General features: G+C 34.8%; 1 protein-coding gene across 1 annotated transcript; it reads right to left on the bottom strand.

Moving 5' to 3' along the window:
* Positions 1-2,266: 2,266 nt before the first annotated feature.
* Positions 2,267-8,643, bottom strand: LOC143601594 (putative 1-deoxy-D-xylulose-5-phosphate synthase 2, chloroplastic). Its single transcript, XM_077078970.1, has 9 exons — positions 8,259-8,643; positions 7,860-8,030; positions 6,178-6,342; positions 5,931-6,081; positions 4,369-4,640; positions 3,612-4,190; positions 3,256-3,537; positions 2,554-2,838; positions 2,267-2,419 (listed from the first exon to the last, which is right to left on the bottom strand). The coding sequence occupies exons 1-9, from the start codon at positions 8,376-8,378 to the stop codon at positions 2,267-2,269; spliced, it is 2,178 nt and encodes a 725-aa protein (XP_076935085.1). The 5' UTR covers positions 8,379-8,643.
* Between the last annotated feature and the right edge of the window lie 3,812 nt (positions 8,644-12,455).

The following is a 12,455-nucleotide window of genomic DNA, read 5'->3' as shown; positions in this document are numbered from 1 at the left end:
CTTGGACCCTGTTAATGTTCATACTTTCGGCCACGTAACTATCCATGAATTGTTCCACCTTTTCCTCATCTCTCCTTCGGATGTGCAAGATCTCATTGGGGTTCTTCATGGCTTTCCGTTGCTCAATGAAATTCTGGAGGAACCTTCCCTTCAGCTCCTCATAACCGTCTATACTCCCCGGTTCGAAGCTATCAAACCAGAAACGGGCTCCTCCCGTTAGCATTTGAGGAAACATCGAGCACCAAACGGGCATGGACCACCCACTGACTACCCCCCTGAAATCATGTAGGTGGTCTTCAGAATCTTGGGTCCCGTCATATATGTCCACGGTGGACGGATAGGGGAGCTTGGGGCAGAGTGGCTTCGGCGATAGGCTTGGTAAATTTAGAAACATCTGAGGTGTTCGTTTGCCGATATGGGGTCTCCAGGGTGCTAGGAGAGCTCCCCTCTTTACCTTTGGCAGCAGAGAGAGTCACTAAAGACTCTAGCAACAAATTGGATATTTTTTGGGTTTACCCTTGGGTTCGTTCTCCTTCACTGGGCCAGGGGTTTCTAACGAGAGCCGGGCTCGAATGGCTGCTAACTTCTCCTTGTTCTCTTGCTCCTCTAGAAACACCTTTAGAGTGCCTTTATGAGCTCGGATGAACTCGGGGGTTATCCTCCACCCTTCTTCAACATTATCCTCTGCTTCAACGTCATTCTTTTCCTTTTCATCCTTCCTTGTTTCGTCTTTAATCAACATCGGTCCTCGGTGTCTTTCTGACCCTCTGGGGACTAATCTGTGAGATTTTCTTCTACTAACTTGGTTACAACACTATTTTCACCGAAACCTGAGGGAAACGGTAGCAGCGTTCCGCTCAAGTTGTGATCAGCCATTCTTCTTAAAGGTTCAGGTAGGTCTCACGGATGGCGCCATTGTTGGAACCCTATATGAAGCAGTTCTGAGAGTTCTTAAGGAGTACTTTGTGAGAATGGTGATCTAATGAGAAGTGTTTGTTATTGTTATTGTTATTGTATTTGTTCTACTTTACAACATGATATCCTTCTCATATATATAGAGAAAAGGGATATTATTTATTATCCTATGTACATTTACAATATATAGACTTCTTGACCTTTCCCCATTGGTCTCACTTCTTCCCAGCTGAACCTTCGGCTTTCTTTCTTTTATCCACGTGTTACGCCTCATATCTTGAGACAAACATACCTTGGGCCCCTACCCAAGTCAGATGCACAGTGATTCGAGTTTCCCCCCAAATCTCCAATCCCTCCTATTTTCCTTCTCGAATTATCTTCTCTCTTTACCTTTGGGCCTTCCTTCTTGGGTCGCTATCACTCATTTTACTTAATGAGTCCTTGGGCTACCTCGGGAACCCAATTCCGAGGTAGGCTCTTCACTGTCATTTGGTTTCATTTATCGTTTTGGGCTTGTATGTGCTTTAGACTATAAATTCCTATGGGGTTTTTGGGTTTTTGGCGTGTATTTGAAGTATTTGAAGTATTCCATAGATTTCTTGCATTCTCTACCCGGTTTGACATTGTTTCATTGATATTCTTCATAGATCTGTGATCTTCATAATGTATTCACTAGATCTTGGTGTTCTGCCACCTAGATTTTGTATTCGAGCCATTGTAGTTAGATCTGAGAGGTTTAGATGGGCTTACAAGACAATGGGGATGCAATTTGTAATGATAGATTGGGAATAGCATATGTAAGTCATCTTTCTCGTTTGTACAATACCAACTTGTTGTTTTGATAAATTGTAGGAAGCATATGAGAGAAGCACGAATGAGACGCATTTGTTGTAACATTTTTGTTGTATTGGATAACTTTTTAGATTTATGTTGCTGTATTTGTGATTGAGTTATATTTGATTTTTTATGCAATTTTTATCAGAGAGAGTTAGAAAACTTTCTTTTTCCCAAATGAGCGTTCGCTACAGATTTGCCACCATAATTGCCTAAGCACCCTGTTTTGGAAGTGTAAAATGTATAGTTTTACGTCTAATAACGCTTTTGTTCTAGGTAGAATTACATAATTCTACATTCTAAAATAGATCATATAAGTTTGATAAGTTTCATGTTTCAATATTGTATCATCTAATTTCATAACAATGTAAAGACAAATATTTTCTTCTTTAGCATCATGAATATCCAAATTCGTAACATATCCTTTACTAAATTCCAACCAATTACAAAATTAATGAATATTCATGAGCAAATATGCAAGTAAAGTACATATAGTTGTGGCAGTGGCTGATCAGTACTACACATTGATAAGATGTATACTTTGCTTGATCTCACCGATTAATAATAAAACCTGTTTAGCAATATGTTTTGGGGTGAGACCAGCCTCCTCAATCTGGAATTTTTGATCCCCGTGTTCGATATATTGATCAGGTAGTGTCATAGCCCTCCACTGATAGAAAAGATATTAAAACACAGCTAGAAATAAGTTTACTTGATTTATTTGTTTAGTATATGATTAAAAATAGTCATTTGTATCAACAAAAAATGTTTTTGGTTACAAGAATAATGTGTAGAGGCATATACCTTGAGGTTTCCATCAAGTAACCCATTCAAGGCCAAGTAATGTGAAACATGTGAGTTGAATCCTCCGATGGAACCTTCTTCGAGAGTGATGAGGACCTCGTGCTCTTTCGCAAGTTTTCTGATTAACCTTCCATCTAATGGTTTGCAAAATCGCGCATCTGCAACAGTGATTGAGATTCCAAGCTCGTTAAGAAGCTCGCTTGCAACCAAACAACTTTGCACTATGGTTCCATATCCCAATAAGGCCACTCTACTTCCCTCCTTAAGTATTCTGCCCCTTCCAAGCTATACGAAATGAAGACATGTTAGATCAACCTAGAAGGTATTGTATGCTAGGTTAAAAGTACCAACGATATATAATTTTTTGGATTACAAAATGGTTTAGGATTCAAGTAATTAGTATTAGGTGTTTATGTAAAAGCTTATGCGTTTAGTCAATTCCCAAATACGAACTGATTTATTTTGGAGTTCACTGGTGTGTCAAATGAAATTGTCCAATTTCCATGACAAGCAATATCCTTACAGTTTTCACCAAATTTAATTCGTTATTTACAGTTTACACAAAACTCTACGAAGTTTTCTTTCAAGGGTACCGAACTGTCTAGAAGTACAAGATCGAACTTCCACATGACGCCTATAAATAATTAGATGAAAAATACTAAACCAACTACTAATTCAAAAACATTTATCATTCTTAAGTACCTCAATAGGGATCCCTTTATTGTTCGGTGGGAGCAATGAACCTATGCCATTGCCTCTTGGGTACCTAAAGCAGCTAGGGCGGTCGTCAATGGCTGCAGCTGTCGCAACCATATGCATGAGTTCGGACTCATCTGAAGGAGCCATCACCACCATGTTTGGTAAACAAGCCATAAAAGTAGTATCAAATGCACCACAATGTGTTGGACCATCCGCTCCTACCAAACCAGCCCGGTCCAATGCGAATCTCACTGGAAGCTTTTGAAGATCAACATCATGAACTACCTGCATCACCAATACCGTTACATTAACCATGATTTAAAGGTACAATATCTTAAATAAAGGAAAAATTCTCTTACTTGATCATAACCTCTTTGGAGAAAGGATGAATAAATAGCACAAAATGGCTTCAGCCCTTCGGTTGCCAAACCAGCGGCGAAGGTGATAGCATGTTGCTCGGCTATGCCAACGTCAAAACATCTCTTGGGAAACTTATTTTCGAATGTATTAAGGCCCGTGCCTCCTCCCATAGCTGCATGAATAGCGACTATTTTATCATCTCTTTCTGCCTCGGCGACCAAAGAGTTTGCAAAGTATTGGGTGTATGATAGGGTCTTTCCCTTTGTTTTAGATTGCACCCCTGATTGTGCATCAAATTTCACCACCCCATGCATCTTGTCGTCTGCGATTTTTGCAGGAGGGTAGCCTTTGCCTTTCTCTGTAACAGTGTGAATTAAAACTGGTCCCGAATTTGGCATTTCCTTAATCTTCTTGAAGACATAGACAAGATCTTCAACATTGTGTCCATCCACAGGGCCAACGTAATAAAGCCCAAGATCATCAAACATGGAAGCTCCATGACCACCCACCATTCCCCTCATGTAAGTGTCCATTTTGGCGGCAACTTCATGTGTTCCATGATCCCCTTTTGTCATCCCCTAATCATGACAATGTTTTGAGATGTCAATATCTCGTCAACATAACATGTAATGAGTTCATTTTGGTTCCATTTGATTTTAGTGTCACCATAACGAATTATAAGTTAATAAGGCGTATATTTAAAATTTGATGTTACAAGTTAATATCGTGTTATTAATTTTAAAGAAATTATTGTACCTTAACGATTTCGCGTGATTGGCTGAACTTTCTACTAGATTGTAGCCTTGTGAGAGATCGACTAAGAGCCCCAACTGGTGGAACTGGACCATCAAGATTGGCGGTAGGAAGGGAGACTTGGCGGTTATCATTCAAGACTATGATTAGATTGGACCCCAAGCAGCCGGCATTGTTCATAGCTTCGTATGCTTGTCCTGCGGTCATGGCTCCATCTCCAATCACTGCGATCGCATGGTTTTCTTTTCCAAGCAAGTCTCTACCAACGGCCATTCCTGGTACCAAAAATGTGAATTAAACCAGCCATTTTTACTCTTTTATTCTGTGTAATACAAACACGATATCTGTTTTAAGAGATTCGTACCAAAACATCGGTTTCCTTTTTGTTTTGTTCGCAGTTTACTGTTTCTTTCAAATTTGTAACAATATTGCATGCACTTTTATGTTAATTTCTTGTATTCTAATTTCTTATGAGGTGCTTTATTGTCTAGAAATAAAGCCAACGAAGCTGTCTGTTCTTTACAAGGTGCAAAAATAAGTTAATTGATCACCTTCCATAAAGATTGTGACGAAGCTTGGACAAAAACACGGGGAAGGAGGGGAATCAGTTCGTATAAAAATTTTCTAATAAATAAGAGGACCATGCTCAAAATTTTTGAAAACTTGTCAATTTAAACAAAGGGAGGAGGAGCAGGTGAGTGCTGGGCCACCCCAAGCTTAAAGAGATTTATCGGGATCACATTTCTTCAACATGTTGTTATTGTGGCCATGTCTGTACAAAATGTATTATTTGTGTTGCTTTAAAGAGAGCGACTGCGCCTGTCTACTTTATTATTACTTTTATAAACGTCTGAAAATTTTAAAGACGAATTAGATATTAAATTATTACTACTTAATTAGTTTGATTAGATAATGATAATATAAAAGATAACGCATATCTTATTATATTATCAATTTATCGTAAACCTTAATCAAACAATTTATTAATTTTTTCGTGTTATTTCATATATACTAAACATAAAACCACGCATTTCAAACCAGTCCTTAAAGGGAAAAACATGTTAATCATGTATTGGATGTAACATTCAGCTATTCATAACAATCAATATGGTCCACTTGTAATAAATAGTATTTAATATTTATGGACTTGTATTATTGTGATGAAGACTTTTTAATCCAATCTAAATATGTTCAACGGTAGAGTTTTTCCTTAATACACTTAAAACGTGTTGTTGATATTGAAAATCTCTAAATATGTTGAATTGTGGACTTATTAACACGCTTAAAACGTGCTGATGGCATAAAATGCAATAGGAAAGGACATTATGATGTCGACAACGTATAAATGCAATCCACTACAAGGTTTCAGGACAAATGCTTTGTTTTCTTGTAGTGATGAAAAAAGACGTTTATATTTGCATAATAAAAGACTAGTTTTTCCATTAATTATATTCTTACAAATAATTCTTTCTTAGCATATAGTTATATTTGTCTTAAGGAGTTATGCTTGTCACGACACGAATGCAATACGTTTTATATCATGGAGATAAGTTTTAAGAAGTTACCTAAACCAGCAGAAATGCTAGTCGAACTGTGACCGGCACCAAACGCGTCATGTTCACTCTCATCTCTCTTAGGAAAACCGGCAAGTCCGCCAGTTTGTCGAATCGTTTCCATTCTTGATCTCCTTCCCGTCAAAATCTTATGTGGGTATGACTGCTTAAAAAAATGCATCATTAATTACACTAAGAAATATTTGTGGATGTTTGAATGATTAATGTATACTAGGGATCGAATAATGTTGGACGTCACCTGGTAGCCAACATCCCAGATAATCTTGTCCTCAGGGGTGTTGAAAACATGGTGGAGCGAGACTGTTAATTCAGCCACCCCCAAGTTCGAGCTTAGGTGCCCCCCAGTCTTTGAAACTGTGTAGACAATCTCTTCTCGGAGCTCATCAGCCAACTTTTCAAGGTCCTATATAATAAAGCAAGGATTGTATTGATATAAAAAAAATTAACAAAATATAGCAACGTATATAAAATATAAAGTAAAGGTCGCTTCTATTATACCAAGGAAAAAAAACTTAACCCCTAACCTGGAAAACCTAAACCCCCTAAAAAGATACCCTTAAAAGCTAAACTAAACCCAAAAGCTTAAAGGAGATTTTTTATTTATTTTATTTATTTATTTATTTATTTATTAGAACGGAGGATGGTAGATAAACATTTTTGTTTTTTTACGTTTTTTTTGTTTTTTTTTTGTTTTATAATTTTTTTAATTATTTTTTTGATTTTTTTTTTGGAGGGTTTTTTTTTCCTTTACAAAAATTATATGATGTATGTGATCGAGGATATATCATAAGGATGTAGAAAAATGATCAAGGGTTGAAAAGGTGGTTCTCCAATTCCTCACCTTTTTTAGTCACTTTCCTTAGGTAATAATTAGGCTCAAAGATTCTTATTGAATCAGGATATTTCAATGAAAATTTAACATAATTAGAAGAGAAATCTAAAAATAAAAACCTTGTTTGAAGAACAAGCCAATGATACACCCACCCCAAGTAGTTGAGTTAAAAAATAATAGGTTTTGAGTTCAAGTATCATATGTGACCCAAAAAATGGTATTTTAGATTGGGCCGAAGGTAGTCTCACCTATAATACATTTTCTCTTAAAAGATGAAATGAAGATCATTTGATGAGTCGATGGTCCGTTAATAATCCAAATGATTATTTAAAAAAAAGTTGCTAGGAGAATGAATATAATCCAAATGAAAATCGACTATTCATTGTTTTTAACTCCCCTCAACTAAAACTCCGAAAAATATAAACTGAATTGTTTAATTGTATGTTCATGCAATATTTTTGTGTAGTTAAACAGTACAATTTAAAACGTCTTTAAAAAAATCTTATTTGGAGAACAAGCCAATGATACACCCACCCCAAGTAGTTGATACGAGGCATCCAATGATTTCATGTTAAAATTAATATGTTTTGAGTTAAAGTCTCATATGTGGTCCCAAAAAAAATGGTATTTAAGATTGGGCCGGAGGTAGTCTCACCTATGATATACTTTTTCTCAAAAGTCAAATGAAGATAATCTGATGAGTCGGTGATCCATTAGTGATCCAAATGCTCATTTAAAAAAAAAAACGTTGTTAAAAGAATGAAAATCGACTATCCATTGTTTCTCACTCCCCTCAGCTAAAACTTAGAAAAATATAAACCGAATTGTTTGTGTGTTCATGCAAATATTTTGTGTAGTTAAACGGTACCATTTGAAAAAAAAAAAGGAAAAACTAGTTCACAGCCTACGCATTGAATACAAGTCCAAGCAAAAAATAAATAAATAAGCCTGAAAGGTGTAGAGATTTGCTCACTAATCCATTATTTTAAAATATTATGGGTCGTAAACGACCGTCATTATTTTAAAAAGATTTAATAAAACGTGTAAATAGAATGTCTGACCACATAAAACTAATACGTGCATTTTACCTCGGCACCAAGGCTCCTCATATTGATTGGACCATTGATGGTATCCAAAATAGGTGTGGTCGGCTTCTCTCCTGAGTACCTGAGGACAGTGGACGGTCCCCCACTGACTCGTTTTATTTTTGCGGTTTCATTAACTACATTCTCATTCGCGACAGCAACAATCCCCGTAAACTAGTAAAAGTGAATTATTATTAGCAAGACTCGCTAACACAATTAAATAAAATAGGTACTAAGCATTTTATAATAATAAATAAATACGACTTTTATCCATTATCCCGAAATCATTTCAGTCCAAACTTTTTATTTATAGGGGTATTTAACTTTGGTGTGCTTTCAAACCAGACGTCGCCTCCTATACATCCTACACAGTAGTTGAAACAATTGTAGAAAAAATGCAACCTTTCGCTTGCTCGACTGGGAGGCTGCATTGATGGATGGGTTGATCAAATTAAAACCGCGGCCTTCTTTAGCTAGAGAGGAGATAATAAACATACCATTCAAAGCACCACAAGAACTCATTCAATGTTTTGGCTTTTAGCAAAACAAAATGGTATAGAAGAGTGATTTATTTCTATGGAAATAAATTAGTTCATATTTATAGGCTATGGCAAGTGCATGTTGGTCCAATCAGTTATTAATTGAAACATTGAACACTTCTATGTAGAGACGCATGGCTGCCGATGGCTTTTAGACTTTGTTCATAAATATTCAATTTATTTCGCCCACAACATGCCGCTTATGACTTTGTTCATTGAAAACATTATCTGTTTAGTAGTACCATAAGACTCATGTTCTAAATAGTAAATGCCCACAACATCCCGCTTATGACTTTGTTAGTTTGTTCACTAACCCGACTACTATATTAATTAATATATTAAAACAATGCATATCCGTACGGCCTTTAAATAAGTTATCCACATATGATTCCACTTCAACATTTTCAAAATTATAATTTGCACACAAGTTTCCAATTTTTATAATTTCTACTTCATGAATGATAAAATGAAAACATGTTGTTGGTGGGAATCAAGCTCACTACCTTGCTTTTTAAAATGTTTGTAATTTACCAACTCAACTATGATGAATTAATATTAACATTATCTTTTTCTTGATTAGTATGCATTCACAAGATATGTTATTACGTATATTATTAAAGTTAACTTTTTTGTTTTATTTTTTTAACTAACCGTGCATCACACGGCCTCTATCATAGTTAGTACTATAAGACTCGTGTTCTAAATATTCGTAAACTTTGACTATTGATAGTTATAAATATAAATACACGGGATGAAATGGCCGCTAGTATTGTGATGGATTAGCGACACAATATCATCAAAAATAAACCCTGAAAAATTGCGACATTCACTTTTTCTGTGAACTTTTTTATACTTTCTTAACACCCGCCACAAAAAGTTAATAATAAAATTAATTTAAAAATTATATCACTAATATGTGTTAGTGATTTTAGTGTAATTGGGGATTAACTTGTTGATCAAGTTACTTGTAAAATGAAGGTAAATAAGTCAGGGTAGGGATGTACACTTATTTATTGTTATTATAACTTATAATCCTATTGGTAGTTAGGACGAAGACCCTAAGCTATGAGGGTTCCAAGGGGTGCAACGCCCCCTTGGCTGGGGTTCTGGGGACTATGCCCCTTGGTAGCAAGGTCAAAAGGCTGCAGTCTTGGGAAAGTCCAAGGGACAGAACCCCTAAATGGGGTCGAGCTGTATTAAAAAATGCTATATAAAAAATGCATTAGAAATTTAATCTATTAAATTTCCTATGCTATGTTAATCAAGAGTGTATCATGTGTTTTTTAATATCAAATGTTGGCAGTTATATTACCACTAAACCTAGTGGCTATCATCTTGATCATACGATAAAACATCTGGTTAATTAAAATTTCTTATAAAAATCCAAACTTAATTCTCGCTCTCATTTCTAAGTTTTATCCGATGAATTCAATTGTAAACCATAAATAGATTTGATCTGAAAGTGTGATTAGAACTCTCAGATTTTTCGAAAATATATTATTTACAGAAATCCCCCATCAATTCGGTCAAAAATCTAATTATACTATTAAAGCAAGATGATTTTCCATATGGCATCATTCTGAGGTCTCCACATAGGATGCCACGTAGATGTCGTGTGAGCAGTTTCCTATATTATCAAGCCAATTATTTATGCTATATTTGAAAATCTTATTAAATAAGTTATAGAAATATTCTAGATAAATGAATATATATACAATTTCGTTAAATATTCTATTAATATGTTATAAATTAATCTTTGAATATTTTTAAATATAACGATCTTAGCATTTCTCCTAATCAAACGTACCACTATCCAATGTTGTATTTAAAGTAATTTTTAGAGATTTATGAATCGTAAAATTTTGTATATCGTTAGTTATATCTTATTAATCCATAAAGTATGTTATTAGGTATAGTATGAAATATTATTTTTTTGTTGTATTTTTTTACCATTATATATTACACGGGCTCCATCCTAGTATAAAATATAGAAAGATGTATCTTATTGCAACATAGCACAACAAATTTAAGTAAAGATGTATCTTAGTGAGAGCACTTTTGCGGCAGCATTTGCAACAAACTTTATATGTTGGTTTTACTAATGATTCTTTGCTATCTTTGTGCATTCCTAGCAACATCTTTATTTTCATCTCTATAATTACACTAAAACCACTATTTTTTCTTATACTTTTATTATTATCTCTTATCTCTCTTCTGCTCACCACCACTTTCAAAAAGCATTAAAAATTATAAAGGTTGAACAATGTTTCTCCAAATTTACTCATCAACAAAAGTTTCTCTATCTCCCCCACTCACAGGCATTTACAACTACTCTATATAATATAGAACTTACTCACAATAATATGAAAGACCTACGGGAAATGCTCTTAAGGATAGGTTTTCTGAAAGTGCTATAAAGATAGGGTGTTACAAGTTGGTATCAGAGCAATGGTTTAAGCGAACTAAGTATTTGATAAAAAAAAATTGACTTAAACCATTTGCTCTTGATATGTCAAGTAAGTAATGTTCGATCTGAGGCTGGGGGGGGGGGGTGATGGAAATTAACACCAAACATAATTTTCTACAATTACATGAGACATAAATTTATTGAATAGAATTCTTATGCGCTAAAGTAATTGTTTGAACCGAAATTAGTGATTTGAGACAGATGTGGTAATGACAGGATTTTATTAGTATAAATATATAGACAATCACAGCTAGCCAGTGATGATGATATGTACATTGTCCTAACATATTCATGAAATGGTCATGTCATTGTCAAAATGAACAAAGATCAGGTAAGGTGATAGTTGAAATGTGTACATTACCTTTAGATAGTACCTAAATATAGTTGATAAAAAGCCTGCAAAATCTATCTAATACACAAACGAACACGCGCGCGCTCACATACACACAAATATGTGTGTGTGTGTATATATCATGATTTGAGAATAGTAGGATAAATAAGGTTTTGTTGTCATTTCAGAAGTAAGAAATGGTAACATCACAACACGGAAAAGGAGTATTAGTTGAGGATGAAGGAAGTCACCAATCTAGCGCTAGTAAGACGAGAGACCAAAAGAAAATAATAATTCTCTTGTTGATGATATCATGAAGAACCGTATAAATGAGGTAATAGGAAAGGCGATGGAAAATACCCTTCCAATTATCATTGCTCAAGTAAACTTTAGCATACGAGCTATCGTGAAGGAAGAGTTTTAGATAATAAGATGGTGACTGTTGGGTGTAGATAAAAGGAATTTTCTAATTGTAACCCTACACCGTTTCTTGGTTCGAAAAATTGTATTGTTAGTCAACGGTGGATAAAAGAGGTGGATGATGCATTTGACACCAGTTATTGTAATCCGAAAGATTTTTTAATTTCCGCTTTGAACCTGTTGAAAGGTTGAGTGAAAGTGTTGATGCATGATTCGACGTCTCGGTCTTTAGAATGTATTATTATATTAGTTTAATGTATCAAGAACATTTTGGTAATTAATGTAAACGGCTCATTCGCCAAAATGTAAGGCACATTCATTATCCTATAACAAATGTGTCTATTCATATAATGTAAATCACATTGGTTAACCCTGATTAACGAATGTGATAACGAATGAAGGCTATTCGTATAATGTAATTGTAACGAATGACCGTAGCTCATTCGTATCATTTAATGTAACGAACGAGGAGTCATTCATTAAGGTATGCTTAACGAATGAACTCATCATCTATATATATCCCTGTACATTATTCTTAATGTAATGAGAATTCCTATTTTATGATTTTGCACTGTTACTCTGCCGAATTCTATCCAGAAACCTAATTGTATTCATTCGTATTCATTCTAATCGTAATCGTTAATCGTATAACATTCATCCTAATAGTATCAGTTTAATCATATTAACACGAATCACATGTCGTAATCATATGAACTAGATCCATAAGGCTCGATTGAGTGTTCTTAATTGATATCAGAGCCAATGTATTCAGATCTACATGTGAATTTGAGTGTTAAATGTATCGATTTGGTGTTAATTGAATTGATGAATAGTATACTATA

The sequence above is a fragment of the Bidens hawaiensis genome, unplaced genomic scaffold, assembly GCF_021521415.1.
Source record: "Bidens hawaiensis isolate Kalapana, Puna unplaced genomic scaffold, B.hawaiensis_p1.1 tig00056800_1, whole genome shotgun sequence".
Taxonomy (NCBI): domain Eukaryota; kingdom Viridiplantae; phylum Streptophyta; class Magnoliopsida; order Asterales; family Asteraceae; genus Bidens; species Bidens hawaiensis.
The sequence above is the reverse complement of the archived record's forward strand: the minus strand, read 5'-3'. Positions and strand labels throughout refer to the sequence as shown.

What these genes read in the sequence shown, in the direction of transcription:
- LOC143601594 (XM_077078970.1), bottom strand. Translation starts at nt 8,378, where the DNA reads ATGAGTTCTTGTGGTGCTTTGAATGGTATGTTTATTATCTCCTCTCTA. An exon ending in AATCACGCGAAATCGTTAAG is followed by an intron (nt 4,191 to 4,368) that starts GTACAATAATTT and finishes TGTCATGATTAG; the next exon opens with GGGATGACAAAAGGGGATCA. An exon ending in TCCAAAGAGGTTATGATCAA is followed by an intron (nt 3,538 to 3,611) that starts GTAAGAGAATTT and finishes TTGGTGATGCAG; the next exon opens with GTAGTTCATGATGTTGATCT.